The following is a 22,099-nucleotide window of genomic DNA, read 5'->3' as shown; positions in this document are numbered from 1 at the left end:
ATTATCAGCATATGAATAATGCACGATTCGCATGAGACACGAAACATAGGTAGGTAAGGAGAGAATTTAATTTAACATGCTAAAACTTTTGTTATTATGTATTTTATTCCCATCCCCATATTCCCGTCGATTGCATAATCGTGTCCCTATTCTCTCTTCTGACTCTGGTAACCGCGTTCGCTTCACCTTTCACAAGAGTTCTTCTCGAATGATCTTTCTTATCGCGCCGTTGTAACGTCAACTTTACTTTCCGTTTAATAAGTTCTGGCGCGATCGTGGCGGCCGTAGTGTTACTGTGCATACTTCTAGAATCACTAAATTTACTACATTCCTCGTATTCGTCTCCCGAATCGAACGTCTTTGCAGCAAAATGAAACGAATCGACGGATTCTTGGTTATCGTTTACATTACGATCGCACGATTTTGGTTTCTCTGTGTTTTCCAATGACCTATTTATATCGATATCTCTAACACCTTCCTCTATAAGTTGATTTTCCAAATAAGAAGTAACCAAATTTTCAGTCTCGTTTGTCATCGATTCCGACGCAATCGTCTTCGATGCGCATGCAAATTCACTCTTCACAGAGTTTTCGAGTTCACGTTGCAAGCGACTAATTTCATTTTCGTTTACAGTTTCTTTCTCTTCGTCGATTCCCTCTGCTAACTGATCGACTTCCTCGTCTTCCTCGTCTTCCGTTTCGATCAACCCCATTTCCCTTAGGAGATCCTTTTCCATCTGTTTAGTCAGACCACTGGCCTTAATTTCAGCGTCGATGCAATCTTCTCTCCTAACATAAATTATCGTCTATAAATATATAGGTCTGGATGGAATAAGTTGTTCTGTTTTAATATTTCAGCTTTCATTACTTACGAAATGTCCTGAAACGTTGGATACAATTCGCTTTCGTAAGCAAAACGTCGTTTGAAAAAGTCGCGAATGCAATTCACATCTCTATCGAAATACATCTTAGCGTCACTGTGCTCGGTGGAGATCATCTGTGGAAAGTCAATCAGAATCACTTTCCCGCTGTTTGTCATCATTATATTAAATTCATTGAAATCGCCGTGGATAACTCCATGATTTCCAAGTTTTACGATCATATTCATTAATTCGTCGTAAAGTGATTCGATGTCTTCCACTTCGTATACGCCACATCTATAAAAAAAAAATTATTTATTTAAACTATATAGAGACGTCGAACAATATTACACAAACGGTAGCAAAGTATAAAATTTCGCTCACAGAGGTCCACCTTCAACCAGCTCCATAACAACGCAATGTCTGTTGAGATCGATTGGCTTTGGTACTGGAAATCCTCTATCAAAAAGTGCTTTCATATATGCATATTCTCTTGTTGCGGATATTCTTGATAAATATAACCACGACGCCGATTTTCTATGCCCATGGTAATCTCTTTTATCTTTAATGTTTCTAAAACATGTTCTCCCCAACCTGTGTAGCTTCAAACAAACTGGATTTCCTTCTTCGTCTGCAACTATATAAATATTGGATTCCTTTCCTACGCCTATTTGATTGCCGAACGAGGCAACGGTACCTCGTTGCGCCAAAACTTTCAAAGCTAGGTAATCGTAACCAGCATTTGTTAATCGATAACCATCGTCTAAAAAAATACAACATATATAAATATTATAATATTGTTGTTTTAAGAAGAAATTTCAGTATTCATACTACTTCGTTGTACTAACAATGTTTTCCACGTTCGTAACTAAGAAGTCTATGTTTGCATAATTCTTTCATTAATTTATGAACACCGCCGTAACGAAGATTTGCTATCTGGGCAGCTAAAGATGCAGGGACAAGTTCATGATTCTTCATTCCCATCTCGATCTGTAATATCAAATATCAATATAGAGAATTATTTAATAAACTCGTTTGTTAAAATATAAAGATTAAATATAAACGTATACTCTAACATAACCTCAATACATATTGAGCGTAATTAAAAGAAAAGTTAAACATATAATGAATGCAGTACGTTACATAGTTTAACTTTAGATAATTAACATTATACAGATACTTACTGCTGTTAAAACACGGAAATCATCCCGTGTCAAATATCGTAAAATCGTGACGTTTAATTTGCCCATATTTGTTTTCAGGTTATTCGCGGGAGCGTGTTTATAACATTAAAACCTTGTATACGATAAGTATAAAAAATGAAATTTGATTCACTTTTCTGATATGTATCCGAAGATGTATAACAGAAATTATACTCCAGAAAGCAACATTCCAAGTATTAAATAATTAATAAATTGGCAATTTCGAACTTTAATGGCTTTTTTGATTCATGTAAACACGGCTTGTTTATTAACACGTTGATTAAACGTTGCTAAATCTTAAATACAACTTAAAAACAACAAATCAAACATTTTATGTAAAATTTATTCATTTCATTTCATGTATACATATCACAATGGTGTTAACACATTCATACTATTAGTATTTTGCAATATTATGCTATGTCGAAGTAACGATAGATTGAGATAATAGTATACGAATGAATCGTTCTAAAAATTATTATCCCTACTATTACTGTAATAGAGAAGTCGAAATTTTTTAGACATTTTATTCGTACTTGCCGTTAAAAACCATAATAGTAGAATACTACGAAAAGCATTACTAACGGCGTTGAGAAAAATTATAGAAAATGTTAATGGTACAATTAAATTCAAATATAGACTAATACAAAATAGAAAAAATATCGTATATCTAATTTATTAATTACAAGTAACTTATAGCTTATCAATATACATGCTATATTTCAAATAAAATTCATTAGGCTTAGAAACATTAGGTTAATCGTTTCAAGTGCTAGATTATGTATACAATTCTCGTGTAAGTAGTGACAACATAAAAGAGAATAAGAAGCTTCAATTTAAAATTACCTTATTTTCTAACATGTATAATACAAAGACTGGTGTATTGCTCTGGCGATATGCAAATTAAACTTCCAAATGCGAATGTTAACATGCAAACTGAATAACGAATTAAAATGATTTGATCAGGCCATTTCTAATAGATCAATGTATTTTAAAGGTCCAAACATTTTTATTTTGAACAAGTTTCTCATTAACTGTATCTATCTTGAATAATTTGTTTAGTATCGCATCAAACTCGAACGTGACGTACAATTATTTTATACATATACGAGATCATAAGTCATTTAGTTTATGGGATCTTTTTCTTCTATGCCAAAAATATTTTTCACCGTTAGTTATCAAACAGCTTAGACAAAATGTATTTACGTATTATTTATGCCGTCTAAGATATTTTCGGTATACGTATATTAGTTGCAAATCGGACTGTCTTGTGATATACCATAGAGATAGCCGACATTTTTCTCAAATTCGTTAACAGTCAACGAGGGAAATATTATTTCATTTACACCTCTGATATTCTACCGAGCGTACATCGTACATACAGTAGACTCTCGTATAGAGCGAATTCCTATAACACGTCAAAGATATTGCGACCAATATTTGTGTTACACGGGAGTCTATTGTACAATTGACGCAATAGTTAACACACTAGATTTACGGAAACCACCAATTTTACGGACTTCAGATTTCATACTTAAAGTTACACAACGTTTATATATTATTTGTTAGCAATTTATGTTGAATTTTACTGATGTAATGATAACTATTTTAATATAGCCGTCAACATGACGAGTTTGAATAAAAATATGTGCAATGTCCGTAAATGTAGTGTTGATGCATCAAGTGTGGCCACTCTCATTCTATTATACAGGGTGTTCGGCCATCCTTGGGAGAAATTTTAATGGGAGATTCCAGAGGCCAAAATAAGACGAAAATAAAGAATACTAATTTGTTGATGGAGGGTTCGTTAAAAAGTTATTAACGTTTAAAGTTCCCCGCCCGTACTGAATTTTTTTCTAGAAAATGGGTAGGATTTCAGGGGTATGTGTATTCACCAAAAATAATTGTAATTGAGCCCCGCAATCAAAAATAATTTTTTCAGAATGATTTAAAACTTTTTAATTTAACATTTTAATAACTTTTTAATGAAGCCTCAGTCAAGAATCTCCCATTAAAATTTTTCCCAGGAGTGTCCGAACACCCTGTATATCGGTTAACATCGGCAATGTTAGAAAAGGAAGACACTGACAAGGAGAAGTCGCATCTGTGGAGTCGGCGATTTTATCCAAACTTCTGTATTCGTTATTCGTGAATAAAATTTGCCCAACTTTGGGTGCAACTTCTCTTTGTGAGTAAAGTATAATATCGAAAAATCATATTTATGGAGAACGCAAAGGGTACAGTTCCACTGCTATACTCTATAACGCCCGATTGTTACTTGCTATACAGAATCGTAATGCACACGCGTATTGCAACAAAGATTACCATCTGCAAACTTTGCTTCCCATTATATTTTTTTTTTAACGATTTAATTGCTTAAGTATTACTTAGTCAATTAGACTTCCCATTATGCGGATTACGCAAACATACTTAGGTTAAGGCACTTAAAAATCGTTGAAACATATAAAAGAAAAGTAATGCTATTACTGATAATACATATACTTTTATCAGAACTAACATTTATCTTAATCGGTGGCTCGTATAGAATTTCCGAAGTTAATGTTTGAACAATGAAACTAAGAATCAATTACTGCTAGTCACGTACTGCTTTTATTCGTATCAATACATTACATAAATGCTATGAAACTTGAAAAAAGAAAAACTTTACACTAGAACAATGCTGAAACAATTAACAAAAAACACAAAGAGTATCCTATTTGTTTTCCTGTCCCATTATTTTACGAATACTATTTCGCATAATGTTTCATCAAAATATATACAATTTAATGTTTATGCGGGACGAGACAATTGTACACAAAGCCAGTCTTAAAAATGAAGTGATCAAAATTCACTGAGAATTCTTAACAAATAACACGATTCTATGATTTCATCATAGATTCAATTGTTTATTAGCACACCGCGTGTGCAAACGCGCTCGAACTATGCGTGTGCCACAATATTACTAAATGATACAGTAAATCACAATCGAAAATAGATATTGTCAGTTTGGGTATACGTGTTTGCGCAACGATTGTTGAATCGCGCCATTCGCGATTTCGTATGTATATACATGAAATCAAGAATAAAAAGAAACTAACTCCGATACGGCGGAGAGCATGTATTAGAAGTGTTTGGAGCTGAATAGACTGATTTAAGCAGAAATCTAATTAAATCAATATAGCCAGACAAAAAACTGCAGACGCTCAATAACTTTTCCAAGTTTCTAAACATGTATCCGATGTACGTATTACGTGTTAATCGTGTAGGAATTATTAAAACTACACTTACCACGTCACTAGTAAGTTATCTATTTTATATCATCGAAAATCTTTATATCAACACGACCATCATTACTCCCGAGCAGGCTGTTCGTCCATACAAACTAATTCATCACTGTCTCCAAATATTGATCCATCGTCCGACAATTCGTTCGTATCGATTTTGAAGTTGTGCTTCTTTTGATCCCGGACCTTTTTATGCGATCGCTTAATAGATGTTTCTTGCAATACTCTGAGATAATTTTTCGCCTTGAAACTGTTCGGTGGCGTCACATTTTGTAACGCCGTGGTTGGATCAGTAGTCGACAAGTTCTGGTCGCTGGCAGAACTGCTGCTCAAACTTTCGAAGTTATCGTGGTCGATCGATTCATCGGTGGCCGATTTATTTGCATCGTACACCGCGATACTATCGTTCGATATTTCCAATTTCTCGCATATCTCTTCTTTGATATTGTCCGACGAAATCTGGCCCTTTCCCTCGCAAAGATTATTTCTAATCGAGTCGAAGCCTTTTCGTAAAATATTACCACGTTTATTCTTCTTGTGCGATTTTTTAATGGAATCTAAATTGTTGTACAATTCTTCGGTCGACATGTTCCTTGGCGTCGATCTGCCAGTCTTATCGTTTGAACCAACGTTATCAGATTTTACCGTCGCGAGATGATTTTCTCCCGATTTCATGTAATTTTCCTGTAGACTCGGTACGGGCGTCAAACACCTCGAGAAACTGACATTCGCGATGGCTTCTTCTGAAATTTCATCATTCCCGGACGGTAAATCATAAAAATGTAAATACTCTTTCGCGGCCGGTGCAATTAAAGATCTTTTTCTTTTAAGTGGTGTAAAAATTTGAAATTCCTCCTGAGGCACATCGCACTCTTGCAATTCAGAATCGTACGATGCATTTGCATCACGATCCGATGACGTGTTCAACGATATTTTTCTTTTACTTGGAGATGATGTATCCGACGACATGTTAAGTAGATAACTGGAATCGTTAGAGTTTGCAGTGTTATCGAAATCCGAAAGATCTTCCGTGCTCTTTTTAAATCCGAGCCCATCGTCGATATCGAACGCTTTATCCTTAGTGTCCCTATCGAAATCTATTTCTTTGTTAAAATATTCTTGTCGTTTCAAAAATCCAGATAATATTTTTGTATGTTTATCTTTTTTGTGCGATCTTTTAACAGAACTGAATTGCGACAGTAATAATCTGCTGGAATTTACCTTCTCAGGCGTACATGCTCGTTCCATCTCCAATGTATCAAGATTATTCTCATCCACGATTAATTTACTTTCATCGATGCTTTGATCATGCTCGGAATTTTCCAAGCAGTCCCCGTCGTCTTGTTCCGCGGCCTCAAGTTTACACGGTAAAACTTTTGAACTAAAAAATTGCTTCCTATTTACGCCCTTATTCTTTCTATGAGATTTTTTTATGGAATCGTAAGAAATTTGTTGCAAAACGTTTACACGATTCTCCGGGGTAATGGATTTCTGCGATCCCGGCAATACTTCCGCCGTTAATACTGGGGTCACTGATCTAACTTCAGTCTTAACGTCAACATCATAATTTTCTGTTTTAATGTCAATCGTTTTTTGAACGACTTCACTTTGGTTCAAAGTTTCTGCGTCCAACAAATTTTCTACTTCTTCTTTTTCTATTTTAATACAACACTTAGGCTCATAGAACTCGGGCAGTACAATGTTACTGTTTGACATACAATCAGACTCGGTTCTAGGTTCCTGTAAAATATTTTTCAGTTCCTCTGTGTAGTCAAAGAGTGAGCCAGTCTCCGAAATATTGTCTTCCGAATTGTACAACGGTACATATTCCGAATTAGAGTTTCTGCTAGAAGATCGATCTATAGTGTCAGAATTTTGTAAATGATCAATTGGTTTTTTATACCGAGTTAATTCAAATGTATTCGTATCATTTATAAAATTGGTTGCAGGCTCGGGTATACAATGCCCGCTGCGTCTTGATGATCTTTCCTGTGAGAGATTGTATTATTATAATCATGCAAAGGGTAAAAAATTGTTCGCTAAATAGAAAAGATTATAAAAAAATTGTATTCTATTACCTTTTTATGACTCCTTTTAATGGCACTCATACTTTCAGGAACTATACGAATTAGATTTTCAGGAGTGCAGGGTCTATCGTCGTCGTTATCATCAAATTCAAGATACAAATTTCTCGATGTATTCGTTATGACATTATCCAAACACTTGGACCTGCCTTTGATACATTTTAACGACTGTGAACTGGACGTTGCGGTAATGTATACAATATTATCGATAGTTTCTTTTAGCCGGCTACGTAATAATGGTGTAAAACTGGGCGAATTCAAAGATTGTTTGCTTAATTTCGTATTGGGCGTAGAAAAGTGCAATATCTCGTGTTCTTTTGTGCTATGCTGCGACGGTGTCTCGTTTTGATTTTCATCGATAGATTCGGAAGACGTAAATATTAATTTATTGTTCATAGAATCGCTTGAATCATTATCAAAGCTTGATAATTTTTTTGAGACAGACAATGGCGAACCAAAGTTTAAACTCAAAGACTTTCTTATGCTTTTTTTCGGAGGCATAAATCTTTTCACGCTAGGAGTTACGTTAAAATTTAGCGATTTCTTTATTTTTGTCCTTCCATAATACGACGGACTGGTGGTATTATTTAAGGCTTTCATTATTTTAGCAGACCTAGACAGGTGTTTGTCTTCTTCGAAAGAACTGTTTTCTGAACTAGAGTTGTGAACATTTGAATCGAAATTCAATGATCTGTTTATCTTATTATATCGATCAAAACGTTTGCTTCTACGCGGAACCGATCTACTGCATGATATGTATCTATGCTTCAACAGCAATTTTTTCTCATCTAAAGGACACCAGGGAAGAAAATATTTTTTATCGATTTCTGTACTGCGCGTATTATAGTCTTTTTTGCTTTTATCGTCGTTCATTTTTCTAACTGCTACAGGATCATCGAACATAATTTTATTCATTATATTTCAAGCGTAGAGATTAATATGTAAACATGCAAATAAAACCACCATTGATTTATAAATAACTGCGGATGTAAAAATGATCCTTTCGCTCGGAAGAAGTGAAAGAATCTTGGTAATTACTAAGCAATAGCAACAATAAATTAATATTCAAAGTATTCCATGACCTGCTTCCAGAGTAACAAAATATATACTTAATTTTGATAATCTTCCAAAGTACATGTGGCTCCTATACTATAATGCTGCAACAAAACAGAAAAAATATAATTATAGTTTACAATATCTTTTCATAATGTTTTCATTTTTATTACATTAAAATAGCATATTTAAGTAATGTATGAAAAGGACACGTTGACAATTTTTGGACCGTCCGACAAGGGGTTAATAAAACTAAACTTTGTGAAATTCGGTAAAATATTACGTGCTAAGACGTGCTTTCGAATTTTCATCATTACTGATTTACTATTATTAATTATAAATCATTTTGTAGTACCGTGCGGTACTTGTAAATATACACATTTGCATTTATACATACACAGTATATATAAATGCAATGCGTGTATGGTTAAAACACGTTTTAATACATATTCTTAAATAAAAGAAACACTGAATATGTTCGCAAATAAAATTACCTAAATATTGTAAAGTACGAAATAAAGGAAATGTAACACTGTTTGCTTACAATTTTAAGTTATCAATTCTTACGAAGTAATATCAGCTTGCCGCCTTAGTCATATATAGCACAAACGTGAAGCATGGAAAGATACTTTCTTTTTCATTACACTTCCTTCCCTCTTGTATATATATATATATACATATATGTATATATTAAATCATGAAATTCAACCACAGTTTTTACTATGTATATGAAACAAATTAAAGATTCACACGATATAAAATTTTAGACCCAAATATCACGCGTTACAACTTTACACGCTACGTAGCATGGCTTCTATAAGCGTTCTCTACATGTTGCTTCGTCTTTTTTTATTACTTGATAGTGTATACAATAGATGGCGTCGTTATCTCCTTTACAAATAATTACTCAAAACTGCACCGCAATGTTGGTATTCCTCCATGCGAAATAGAGGGTTAAGTCAGAGAGAAGCAAGCTTTATCGTCTAGTGACGCATTTTTAAATAAGATGTAAGAGCTCGTTTTCACGCCATGTACCACAGAGTAACATACAGAGGCGACATTTCCCAGTTGTTGCAAAACCAAATTTGAAAACGCATGCACATAAATTGACCAATGGAAGTCATAAATGACCACGTACTCTCTCTAGTACCATTTATACAATAGAAACCTATATTACATAAGTGTCGCCTCTGTATACCAGTTTGTGCATGCACACCGAGAACCGCCATGTTCCACCACTTGGGAATCACCAATGTCGTCATTCCATCAATCGAAAAGCTTTACGCCTTGCGACGAATTCAATGACCTCATATGTACATAAAGGAACGTTTTCATTAGAAAATTATTATATTTCATACATAGTGCACATAACTGTTATACTCGACGAGTATGAGTAAATTACAAATTTGATCAACTTTAATTTCTTAATAAAATTACGAACATATTAAAAATGTTTCATTGATACCTACATCGGTTGCCTTAATAGGTTTTTGAACTACACTCGGTAATCATTATTAAAACTGTACAACGAGATTGCTTTTATTGAAAAAGAGGAGGTAAAGAGGGTTAAAGGTCAGATGAATGGTAATAAAATTTCTACATATTTCGATGAGACTTTAAACATGCCTGACGTGAAAACTGACAATATATTCAGCGTTTGTTCGCTGAACAGAAATAGCAAATGGATCCGTAGGGTGGAAAGTAAATGCAACCAATCGTCTTGCAGCCGTGGGTGTGGTACGGCCTAACATCCCCGCGTACATTCGAAACTTTAAAAGACCGGAGTCTCGAGCATAAAATCTGCGAAACAAATATAAAAAAATGTTGAACGACATTTTGCTTTTACTACACGGCGCGGTTTTCAAAATTAAACTCATGAAGATTAAATAATACCGTATAGGGTGTTCTCCACATGCTTTGGGGCGTTCCATCATAGACACCCATTTGTCATCATAACAAAATAAGGACAAGTCCAGATACGGGGAACTAGAGTAAGATTGAGCGCATATGGGCAACTGAGCAAGTAATCTTTTTGTAGCTTCCGTAACACCGCCATATCTAGCACTTACAATCGTTTGTTTGAATCTTTGCTGTAACAGTCTGCAACAAAATTACAAACTGTCACGGCTTGTACTTGGTGTACAAGTATTATATTATAAATATAATACCTTGCATATATATTATTAGACGGAGAGCACATGTATTGACAATCTGTACTCATTCTAGCATTTCTGAAAAAATCACTGAAATTTTCGAACAGCGTTAACAATTGTGTGGACGCGTTATCGTAAGCAGCTAATATTTTAGCTGAAACTATGTCATAAACAACTAAAAGTGCAGGCTGCGCATTAGGTTCGTTTGCTTGAAGCGTCGCCACTTCTTCACTGGCAAATCTTACAAGTATGTGATTTGTGTCTAATAACTGCATCTTCCACATTCGTAACGCGTTTAACTGAAATATTAACTTGTAAGCATTTTGTCGGCTAATAAGTATTGTAAGTACTTGTTACAATACGCGTAGCCAGCACGTCTTCTACGATACCTGATCGAAGTATTGATAGAAACGTCTTAATTCATACGGATCCTTTGTCGTATCGGTAATGTACGCCGCTCTTTTGTACAGATAAACTAGTAACTTGTGTTTAAGGCTATTTATTGTAATGTCTCTAAATGGACGGGAATTTACTCCTGGACAGGCGCTTGTAACCAAATAAGCGTCGTCCTCTAAACAGAACCTGTTGTAAATTAAAGACTATCACCAACAACACAGTGTAGTAATAACAACTGATACAAGCCAAAAGACATTTTTGTAATTAAACAATACCTTCCTATTGTTCTGACATTGATAAACATTCCATCAAGAATTTGAAATATATGAATAGTTTGATGTTGCACAGACAGCACTGCTAATATATCTTTATACAAATAAAGACCTGTATAGGGAAAGTATATTCCTGTTATTTTACATATTGGATTCTCTGTGCAAACTGTCTTCAAATAATGTTTAACCAAAAACCTGTACCTTGGTTGTGAGATAAGTATATTTTATCTACTTTAAAATGTCTGGTATCACATAGTTTCCCACCACGCAGATCAACTAGATGTAAACTATAATCTTCAAGAGGTGATCTAGGATTTGGAGTTAATGCTTCATTGTTGGAATAAATCTTAAAAAAGAAAATTATATACAATATCAAATGATGTCATCCACAAAGGGTTAACAGATGTTTATTAATTAATAAAAAAGGTATATACCTGATAAAAATGTGGTCTCAATTCATCTGGAATATGAGCAGCTGAACCTACAATTACATAACGGCCATCATCTGTAAATAGACTGCATTCTCTGTTTAATTGTTCATTACTTTGAACTACATTTACAATCCATTTTGCCTACAAATATTATTAAACATTGATTTTTAGTATTTAAATGACTGTTTATCATCCCTAAGGTAAACTAAAGTTATAGTAGAAAAGTGAAGCTATTGCAATGTACCTTGAAAAATCGACTAAAGATATTACTCCTAATTTGAAAACTACATTCATCATTCTTGTGACCAATGTATTCACCTTCACAGTTTGCTAATAAATCAGCAGCAGCAGATGCACCACGATACTCATAAACTTCTATAGAAGTTTGATCTGCGCTGAAGGCTATTAAATAACGTCCATCCGGACTAAATTTTCTTAAAAAACACGGCGGTTTTTCTACATTCATTATAGTAAAATTTGGAAATACATTTTGGTAAAATTGTCTAGCATTATGCACATGCGTTCCTGGATAAGGGCATCCGAACGTTTCACGACCTTTTAAGCGTACAACAATATTTTGTGGGCCTATTTTACGAGGCTCAATAGGACAAGGTTCTGTCACGTATTCAATCTTTGCCTCCTTTTCAGCCATTCCTTACGAATGTTCCAAATATACATCACAATATGCATTCCACTCAATTCATATCACTCAACGCACAAGTATTCTATTTTCTATTCAATTCGATCGAAACATTTTGGTTGGTTATGTTCGACATTTTACGCGATTAATATGCTTAAATTACAAAATTTGTAACCAATTTTACGTTACATTGTTTCTTGCGCACAGTTCTTTTATATACATAGTTCCGTTAGTTTTTTAGTTAAAAACTTAGTATTGATAATTACAGTACATTTAACGATCAACTTTGATCACTTTCTATTCTCCTACACGAATACAAGTTATGTATTCTGACAATTTAAACTCACTAGTTTTACAATTGCGATATAATTTTAAACAAAGAGATGACAATTTCCTTTCATTTTTAATTGTTATGCTCATAAATATTACATCATGATCATACGATTTATGTTATGCCAACTCATACGAGCAGAATGTCACAGCGTGTGTGTTAGTTTAAATCGCGTACCGATTAATCGTCTTTAAAATATTATTTCCTGACAAAATAAAAATATCATTTAAGACGTAATGAATGAAATAAATTGGTACGTTCAAAGATAAGGCGGATGCAAATATGTATTTACAACTTTTTGTATTTCACACATCTTTCGTTCGTTATTACATTAAACATTTGCGGTATCTTTACAAGATAGTTACACATTAACATTTTTAAATAACACAGATTGTGTAATAATACTAATTATCAAAATATTCTGGAAATGTTTTTGTATTATCTAGTGAATAACCATCATACTTAGGATGTTTTGAACATAAGCCATTTATTTATTTTTAAAATCATTTACAATTTTTCCGCGGTTAAATTGAGATTTACTCATGAGAACCGAATACAAATTATAGTTTCCTCAATTTTGTTTGTTTTCTTTTTGGTTTTTTTTATGCTTAGAAATGAGCAATATAAAAAATTAAAGTGCATTTTACATTGTATTAAACGACTCGAAACAAATTAAACTTCATCCACCTACAGAGATATAATATTATACTTTATTATGTTCTAGATAATATGGCAAATTGAAGGAGAGTTCGATCTTGGTATCGCCAGTAGTAAACAATCTCAGTCGTGTAATATATTAATAACTATAAATGTAAACATAATACGTAGCCATCTCACTATTCACAATGCCTACTATATTCGTATATTTATTGTACTTAAATTCTTTACCGACTGTGAACTACAAGCGAACAAAGACTTGTATTTACCGTCCTCCATGAGGGAATTTTAAGATACACTGACAAAGTCGTACATCACGATTTAAACTTTATGTAGCGTATCTACGATCGACTTTGCGAATCGATTTGATGATGACTGATGGAAAAAACTACTTTCAATAAAAATACAAATATCGAAATTGTTCTATGCTGTAAATTATTCACAATGATTTTCTATTTTGCATGATTTAGTTATTAAAATATTTACTTATATATATACATATATATATATATATATATATACGTACGTCATACACCAGTATTAACCACGATTATTTTTTTATTGGTGTCGTTCAAACTAAGATGTATGAATAATAATTTGTACAAAAAAAAAGAATTACTGGTGCAAGGAGATGGACTTTAATACAGACAAAAAACTATAATGATTCGATTTCGAATATGTCGAAAACTCAGAAGAATGTATAATACAGTTAATTGTATTAATGTAAACTGTATGTGATATCATTCATGGTCGAAAAGGAAATTTGCTATAACATTTGATGCGCTGAATTTGCACATGAATTTTCGACTGAACTGTACAAAATGAAAACCACTAACGTTCATCGCATAATTCTTATATGTAATACACTTTCTATGCTTGAGTTATATTACAATGTTTACCTTTTTAAATATTATTCTGCTACATTAAATTTATTAAACATTCAAATCCGAAATGTTTTATAAATAAACGCACATATCTTTTAAAATTTTTAGACACGTTCGTTTGGGAAACTTAATAAACTGTGCTTTGTTGTAAACTATAATAGCATCTATATAATAACAATGGTTATTTCAACTTTAAATACGTATGCACGCATACAGTTTTTCTTTGACTTGTGGTGATCCGCACCTTGATATAATTCATTCGAAGTAACATATGCATGTTGTAACTCGATACTCCATTATTCTTTATGATTTACAATTACATTGTTGATTAAGGTATAAAGCTTGAAATTTATGTTAGCATCGGTATACAATGTTTACGAAGTATATAAGCATTGCTGGAGTCAACAGTGCCAGGAAATAAACCTGAAGTGAAAAACAGATATGTGTGGTGTGTATACTTGTGTGTCCTGCTAGGTAGAGAAAGTGTCAAGATTGGATAATCAATCTAAACTCTCACTCGTTGATGATGTAGACGATGAGCTAGTACTGTTTGATTCATTCGCCGCCCTAAAAAATAAATAAACGCGTTCAAATAATCTTTTTAATCTCAAACTAAAAGGATATTTAACACTTTGAGTTCGATTGTTAAGATAATCCGCCATCCGAGGGTTAAAGTAATCTAAGTTATTATCCTCTGTTTATACAGGATGTTCTATTCTATACGATCCATGCGATTATCTTTGAAATGAATAGAACTTAACCTGGAATGATTTTGCAAATAGATAAAAAAGGTAGATAGCTCCGCTTAAAAAAACAAGGGTGACCTTGAAATATCGGAAGGGCCTCCACCTGGAACAAAGTTATACCCACCATAAGATCTCTACCTTGAAATAAAGTAACATTCATCTGAAACATTCTTTCGAAACATCATTAGTTTCTTGATAATCGCATGGATTAAAATGAGACGTCCTGTATACGTTCATGCAGATTATGAGTGCATATGTACGCTCAGTAAAGATCGCCGCTTTGAAATGCTGTTAGCCATAGTACTTGTTACTACTGGTGGTGATCGCTCGTGTAAAGCTTTCAGCGTCATACTTCGTACTCAAAGGGTTAACATTTTGTATGCATTTGAAATTAGTGAAAATTGTTGCTAATTTTAAGTTAGGTAAAGTAGTATGCGAAGCAAGATTTTTCGTTGTACCTAAACAGAGCCGCTAAGCTAGATCCAACAATATCTTGATTTGCTTCTGGAGAGGTTTGACCTCCTAATCTCTGTCTACAAATAGGGCAAGTCCTATGCTAAAAAAGGAAAGAGAAAGAAATCATGAACAATAGAATGTTATATGCGTACTAATAAGAAAAAAGAATTCATTTCTTTGCTACAAGCTTTTTTTTTCTTACCAATTCTAACCATGGTACAATGCATGGCGAGTGAAATAAATGTTGACAGGGAAGTTGTTTGACTGCTTCCAAAACTCTGAAGTCTTCCCAACAAACAGAACACTGGAGTTTACTATCTACAGATAGTAAAAGACAATACATCGGAAACAATTTAAAAAATGAATGAAATTTTCTACTGTCTAAATTTTGACGCAATTTATACTTACCAACTTGACACTGAGTTACAGATGTAGTTGGTATTTCATCGATTTGTTTCCTTGGCAAAGGAGGTGGTCCGGCTCCATCCAGTTGATTTAACATTTGTGTTACAATTGTATCCAAACCATTCTGACCCCAAACATAATCTCCGGGATTTCCCAAGAACAGTCTAATATTGAATCTACATTATTTTGTTTTATTTTAGTAATACTAAATATTGAATAAAACAACGACTTTTATCCTGGGTGAACAAGCTTTTTAGCAATTCTCCTTGTAGTAATACTTTGCAGTTTGTATACTCACCACAAATGATTCTGTCCATATTGTACAGAAGCAGAAACGGTGCTAGGCATGTTTTAACTCCTAAGTAGTAGTCTGTGTATCATTGAGCTTATACATCTATTGATTTCTATGCATCTGTATAATACGAATAGAATTGTTTAAGGTGACTGTACACCCGGTGACAATGATTTTCTCAATGAAACAATGTATCACCAGCCACATAACAAAAAGGCTGATTAGTTCGGAGATACGTTCAGCGTGATGTACAGTAGTTCCCACCTTAACGGAGATTCGGCACAGACTGCGAACGAAGCGAGCGTCGCTGTGAACGAGAGATATTGGCGCGCGCAGTAAAGAAAATATACACGTCAAACGTTTGCGTTCTGAAAACTAAAGCTTTATTTAAATACAAAACTTTTTGATGAAATCCAACAAAATTAGAACAAACAACAAAAACAAAGGGTATAGCTAAATAAGGGGGTCAAATGCGCCCTTGAACCAAATTCGACATACGATGGATCCATCGATAGAGTATCAAAAAAAAAATCATTCTGTGCCAAATTTCAACCCTGTATCTTGTTCGGAAGGGTAGCTATAGGGAAAATCCGGATTAGCGAATTTGTGCTTGTTTCCCCTATTTAATCGAGTACGAAAATTATGAAAAAAATCTGGTGCATTGTGGTTATTGAGATATGCGTTTGAGAATTTTTTCCGATTTTTCGATTCCAAATCCTGGGTGCGAAAAATTAAAAACGCAGAAAAATACCGATTTCATATTGAAGCTTTCGAGACACTAGATTTATATAATTACTGTAAATGCATATTGTCATTGGTTATGTCCCTGAATTTTTTCAGATTTTTTGGCAGGGTGCGCCGTAGTAGCAAAAATAAAAAACCGATTTTTTCGGCGTTTTTCGCGTGAAAAAGCAACTTATACTTTGAATTTTTGTATTCCATTTAATGGATAACTATATTCTATGGTTTTAAACAATTCTATATTGAGTAAAACGGTGTATAGAATAGAAAAACAAAAATAAGTCACCAAATTAAAGGTGCTATGCGCGTTATAAAATATTTTCACCTAAAATATATACAAAAACAATTATGGAGCAGTTTCTATTCCAAAAAATTTTTTCTATTGTGTTTCTTCTGATTTCTCCAATATAATATATAAGAATTTATGGCTGAGACTTAGAACCCCAAAAAAATAATTCCCGCCACTATTTTTGGGACTTTCGTATGAAACAATATGTACCTGTATATTGGTCTGCTTTAGCTACCCCGCCCATATATTTATTATAATTTACAACGACATCTGGTTTCATAGGATGTTATAAAATATACGAAAACCTGTTGGTTCGCACGTCGTGAGTTTACATTATATGGAAGTTAAGACTTAATCGCTAAAGGTCCTTAATTTCTTTGAAAGGAAATTAGATCCTTTGGTTTACTATACCCATGCGTATCCTAACGTTCAGAACGACAGACGTAAGTACGCGAGCCGCTCCATAATACGTATATAAACTAAATTGGCCGGTTATATGTCGACACTCGACCGCAAAGGGTTAAAGTGGGGACTACTGTATTCTGTTTAAGTAACAAGGATCACTATCACCGGTTGTATAGTACGTGAAACAAATACAGTTTTTCCTTAAGAACAAATATGTTTCTCGTTACTGAAAAGCTATTTATTGATTATAAAGCCTTAGTTATCTATCTAGACTGAGTCTATTTCTATTTTTTGTCACTGGACTGTCTTTCCATAATTGCAACGGAAAATTGTCCTTTAGAAATTATGTAACAATACTATATGGTATCTGCAATAGCTGTTTGAGGCACTCAGATATTTAAAATTCTAGCATCTAACATAGATCGCTCGAGGCCTACTCCTGAATCGTTAGTATCTTATAATCAACGATATCGCCATTTTGATACCATATAGTTTTTGCGAGCTCGCTATATTTGTTCCACTATACATGCATATATATTAACGCGTTTGTCGCCACGTCGATTACTTACGTGGCGACAACGATTACTTACAAGGTTATTCAGATGTTTGTTTCTGACCTATTGTTTTAAATTAATCTAACAAAAAATAGTTTACTTGATGTTCGACAGAAAACAAACCAGGATTATTATGTAACAATTTATGCTGCATCAAGGCTATTAGCATGCTTTACTGTATGCAATACAGTCAGAAAATTCGGGGAATTTTTCCTCTATAGAAGAGAATAAATATGTACGATTTATATTGTGCTTGCTCGCGCATGGACACACTAAACATTCTTACCCACATACATGCGGTTTCAAAAATGTGGAACACAAAAAGAAGAAAAAGCAAAATACTACAGATTATGTACAATGCACCTTTATCATAATAATAAATAAATATTTGAGAAATACATATTAAGCATTGGTCTTTTACACACACGGAAATAAGCAAGCTTGAAATAGGCAAGAAATTAGACACTATTAAAACTGTAAGTGCACTCAATTTATAATTTCATTGCAATGGCTATCATTTAAATCTATATTCCTACATAATATGGTAGTATTTATTTAAGGCTAACACAAAATCCCGTTTTGTATGCCGAACAACAATGTTTTAGATGCACATACAATATGAATTAAAAATTGCTCTTGAATTCACTCAGGATAACAACTACATAATTAACTTATTACTACTATTCAAATGTGTGTAACGTATTTCATGGAATATGATATAAATACGTGCGCACATAAAAAGTCCAAGTACAATTGTACAGGTAATAATACAGGCAAATAATAAAAATTTAATGTTGTACATACACAGGTGGTTGCCTATTCTGTGGATGACCTGGACCTGCTCTTGCGAGATGAAGTAGAAAATCTCGTAATAAGTTCGGTATAATTCTAGCTTGCGGTCCTCGACGACGACTGTTTGATGCAAAAAAATTAACCAATTGCACTTACAACTTAGTTTCAATTTTATTATTTATAAATTACGTTATATTGTGTTTATAGTAAATAGAAAATGAATAAAAAATATCAAAATATATCAGAGAAAATAATTCAATTCTACTATCGCAAGAAATGTCATGAATATGTTAATATAATTCTCAAATGAATTTAAGTTGATGATATGTTTGCATGTTTTTTTTACTTATGTAATGCTTGTAATGTTTAAAAAATTAATTGAGAAACATAAGAGAATTTTCTTGTTAGTCATAATTTGGATTTTGTGCATGCGATTAAATTTAAATCAACTACAAGTGTCTCTTGAGTTACATGGTTAATTGGTTCAGCGCAAGTCGAAATTCGAGTAACTCGAGTACCATGTAACTCGTGGGATACCTGTACTTGGGTTATCAGAAATTGTATAGATATCTTGAAAAACACCATACCTGCCAGAAAGGCTCGTGTCGGAATTACTTCTGGTCCAATTCACTCCTCTTCTACCAGGAAGAACATTATTTCTGTTGGGAGCATTTGCTGTTGGTCTAGGACTAGGTAGACGCAATGTCAGTTCTGGTAACTCATCAAATTCTAATTCATCATGTTCTAGGTCATAACGTTCTAAGTCATTAAAGTTTGGGTACTGCACAATAAATATTCAATTGATTTTAGGATCATGATCTAAATTAGCTAACAAATATATTAAAAAGAACTAAGAACTTTCCTTACATTATATGTTGATAAATCATCGATGTCACCTAAATCTTCAATTAAGTGACTAAAATCTATTCCTGAGCTACTGTCGTTACTACCACTTTCCAATTCTTCTATGAAACCACTTGCACATCTTGGACATGTGTAATCCTGAAAAAGAATTAAACAATATAACAAACAGATAAACATTATAAATTAAATAATTCTATATAACTTTAAGTTTGTATCGTACATATAATAAAACAAACATAAACATATTGGCAAACAAAAGGTATGTACAAGATATTTGATGCTTTTTACGTATCTGTCAAAAAGAATATACCCACGAATTTAATAGATTCATATATACTAATTATTTGCCTTTTTTTATGTTCCTTAAAGATAGGAAATGCACAGCAAACTGTCAGTACTTCTTTAAAGTTATTAGTCATAAAAAATACTATCGAAATTAATCATAGGCTCGAGGAGAAACGTTTAAAGTAATCAGGAAATGAAGACTGTTCAAATTAAACGGTTTTTGACGTACATAAATTTCACGTGAAAGCCGTGCCATTTTTACAATGCACAAACGTTAATCGATCATAATAATACGGTTGTGTAAAGTAAGAATTTGCCAAGATATTCAAGAATAATAGCATGTATAAAACCGCTTTCCCATCCCGGAACGGAAAGCAAGAAAAAACGTTTCACGCGTGATATCGAATGACAGATCGAAACAAAAGATTTGGAATTTCAGAAAAAGAAATACATCAAATTGACGATTATCATTGTAAAAAATGTATAAGTATACTTACAGGTAGTAAACCTTCAATTTCGATATTGCATCTGTGACAAAAAAATCGGGACAGTGAAGACCCGTTCATAACGGCTTCCGCCATGTTTTACGTGTCCTCCTTGTTCCTCTTGCCTATTTCTGACTATCGTGGTTCGCGGTGGATTGTAACCCGTCACAACTCTTCGTGTAGTTGATTGCGTTTAAGCGAATGTCGGATCTGAGCTGGAAAACTACTTATTTTAGGTGATACCTTTGCATAGCACGAGATGGCGTCCGATTAAATTAGTCGATTGCGCATCAACGCCTTGTTGTTGCATTCAATTGCAAGTGTTCGATATTATTTTTCTTATTTTCTTACTTCTGTTGGTACTTTGAATTTATATCTCGACAAATCATGCGTTACCGCCGTTACCTACCTCTTGTGACTTTTATTTTTCGATGTTTGTTCGAAGAATATCCACGGGATCGTTTTACGGATAAAAAAATACTTTCAACTAGCAACCTTTAAATAAAAAAAAATAAACACTTTTTCCTCTTGACCAAACTGAAAGTCTTTTATTTTCCATAATATGAGAAATATCGAAACTATAAAATTGATTGCTTTATCGACTGTCACGTGTGTGCATATCGTGTGTAAACTCCAAATATATCTTGATGAAAAGCATCTTCTATAGGTTAGGTCATATGCGCACGCACGCGCGTGAAATGCGTATATTAAAAGTTAAACACCATTCTTATTTTTTGAAAGAAAATATTCCTCGTTTAGCTACATCGCAAGAATGGTAAAGAAAAGTAGTTGAACGTTATCGAAATAAAATTTATATATTATAACGAGGAAGATACATATCCCGAAGTAACATGAAAGCAGTGTGGCCAGATCTGGCATAATTGAGTGCATCGAAATCGACAACAGTGACGACGAACTTCCTTAGCGTCTAACGGAATGGTGGGGATAGCAGGCATACACTACCGCACGAGCCACGTGTACGTGAGCTCGGCACTTCGCACAACTTCGGCAAATCGATAAAGAACGCTAGTGTGAGCCTTTCCTTCTTGCTCTTGTAAAAGAGAAACAGCTGAAATACGACCTCGCGATAAGTGGCATACGATTCCAAGCCTCGACTGTTCCAGCATTTTTACTTTCCGACCTATGTAAGGTATAAGGAAATTTATAAAGTATCATAATGGAAAAAAATATTTCGAAATTTTTTTTTAGCGGAAATACACGTTTTAGGACCCCCTCATCATATTGTGACTACTACAAAAAAACATATTTTTTTTTTGTTCCTATGCTATTGACATGATTGCGTCTAAACGGCTGAATGAATTTCAATGAAACTTAACATTTATGTTTATGTTCTCGTTTTAAGGTCTCATTATATTTTAAGCGTGATCAGTTCCCATATAATGATGATTATACGTCTGTAGTTTTATAATTATTTCGATACATATACATCATTTGTAACAAATTTTTAAAGCGATTTATATAAATCTTAAGAAGGATTAAGATCAAATATACTTTTTTCCTATCTTTCCTAGACAGGAA

General features: G+C 33.5%; 3 protein-coding genes across 5 annotated transcripts; all 3 read right to left on the bottom strand.

Moving 5' to 3' along the window:
- Positions 1-103: 103 nt before the first annotated feature.
- On the bottom strand, positions 104-2,109 carry LOC122402436 (serine/threonine-protein kinase rio2). The gene is made up of 5 exons (XM_043405212.1): positions 2,044-2,109; positions 1,708-1,849; positions 1,244-1,622; positions 872-1,156; positions 104-788 (listed from the first exon to the last, which is right to left on the bottom strand). Exons 1-5 carry the CDS (start codon positions 2,107-2,109, stop codon positions 104-106), a joined length of 1,557 nt encoding a protein of 518 aa, XP_043261147.1.
- LOC122402417 lies at positions 1,809-21,412 on the bottom strand. Of its 3 annotated transcripts, XM_043405183.1 has the most exons (9): positions 20,573-21,412; positions 19,794-19,928; positions 19,514-19,707; positions 18,939-19,046; positions 15,857-16,029; positions 15,651-15,766; positions 15,451-15,548; positions 14,758-14,813; positions 4,081-7,204 (listed from the first exon to the last, which is right to left on the bottom strand). In XM_043405183.1, exons 1-9 carry the CDS (start codon positions 20,654-20,656, stop codon positions 5,412-5,414), a joined length of 2,757 nt encoding a protein of 918 aa, XP_043261118.1. In that variant the 5' UTR covers positions 20,657-21,412; the 3' UTR covers positions 4,081-5,411. The 3 variants fall into 3 exon arrangements, 2 of the variants coding, with proteins under 2 accessions (XP_043261118.1, XP_043261116.1); XR_006259511.1 differs by lacking the exons at positions 14,758-14,813; positions 15,451-15,548; positions 15,651-15,766; ... (3 more) ...; positions 19,794-19,928; positions 20,573-21,412 and adding exons at positions 1,809-1,849; positions 7,424-8,586; positions 9,027-9,262 and having other exon boundaries at positions 5,350-7,334; XM_043405181.1 differs by lacking the exons at positions 14,758-14,813; positions 15,451-15,548; positions 15,651-15,766; ... (3 more) ...; positions 19,794-19,928; positions 20,573-21,412 and adding exons at positions 7,424-8,586; positions 9,027-9,262 and having other exon boundaries at positions 4,081-7,334.
- Positions 10,024-12,804, bottom strand: LOC122402418 (DET1 homolog). The gene is made up of 8 exons (XM_043405184.1): positions 11,979-12,804; positions 11,738-11,875; positions 11,505-11,649; positions 11,307-11,415; positions 11,025-11,217; positions 10,651-10,934; positions 10,376-10,582; positions 10,024-10,282 (listed from the first exon to the last, which is right to left on the bottom strand). Exons 1-8 carry the CDS (start codon positions 12,384-12,386, stop codon positions 10,099-10,101), a joined length of 1,668 nt encoding a protein of 555 aa, XP_043261119.1. The 5' UTR covers positions 12,387-12,804; the 3' UTR covers positions 10,024-10,098.
- Positions 21,413-22,099: the final 687 nt, after the last annotated feature.

The sequence above is a fragment of the Colletes gigas genome, unplaced genomic scaffold (genome assembly GCF_013123115.1).
Source record: "Colletes gigas isolate AHSC1104 unplaced genomic scaffold, ASM1312311v1 Colletes_gigas_Sc00036, whole genome shotgun sequence".
Classification (NCBI taxonomy): domain Eukaryota; kingdom Metazoa; phylum Arthropoda; class Insecta; order Hymenoptera; family Colletidae; genus Colletes; species Colletes gigas.
This window is presented reverse-complemented; position numbering and strand designations above follow the sequence as displayed.

Excerpts from the sequence above, each read along its gene's own strand:
- LOC122402418 (XM_043405184.1), bottom strand. The coding sequence starts at position 12,386 with ATGGCTGAAAAGGAGGCAAAGATTGAATACGTGACAGAACCTTGTCCT. Across the intron at positions 11,416-11,504 it reads ATACTTATCTCACAACCAAG|GTCTTTATTTGTATAAAGAT; the intron begins GTACAGGTTTTT and ends TTCCCTATACAG. Across the intron at positions 10,283-10,375 it reads TGTGGAGAACACCCTATACG|ATTTTATGCTCGAGACTCCG; the intron begins GTATTATTTAAT and ends TTTGTTTCGCAG.
- LOC122402417 (XM_043405181.1), bottom strand. The coding sequence starts at position 8,344 with ATGAATAAAATTATGTTCGATGATCCTGTAGCAGTTAGAAAAATGAAC. Across the intron at positions 7,335-7,423 it reads TTAAAAGGAGTCATAAAAAG|GAAAGATCATCAAGACGCAG; the intron begins GTAATAGAATAC and ends AATCTCTCACAG.
- LOC122402436 (XM_043405212.1), bottom strand. The coding sequence starts at position 2,109 with ATGGGCAAATTAAACGTCACGATTTTACGATATTTGACACGGGATGAT. Across the intron at positions 1,850-2,043 it reads ATTTCCGTGTTTTAACAGCA|ATCGAGATGGGAATGAAGAA; the intron begins GTAAGTATCTGT and ends TTGATATTACAG. Across the intron at positions 1,157-1,243 it reads CTGGTTGAAGGTGGACCTCT|ATGTGGCGTATACGAAGTGG; the intron begins GTGAGCGAAATT and ends TTTTTTTTATAG.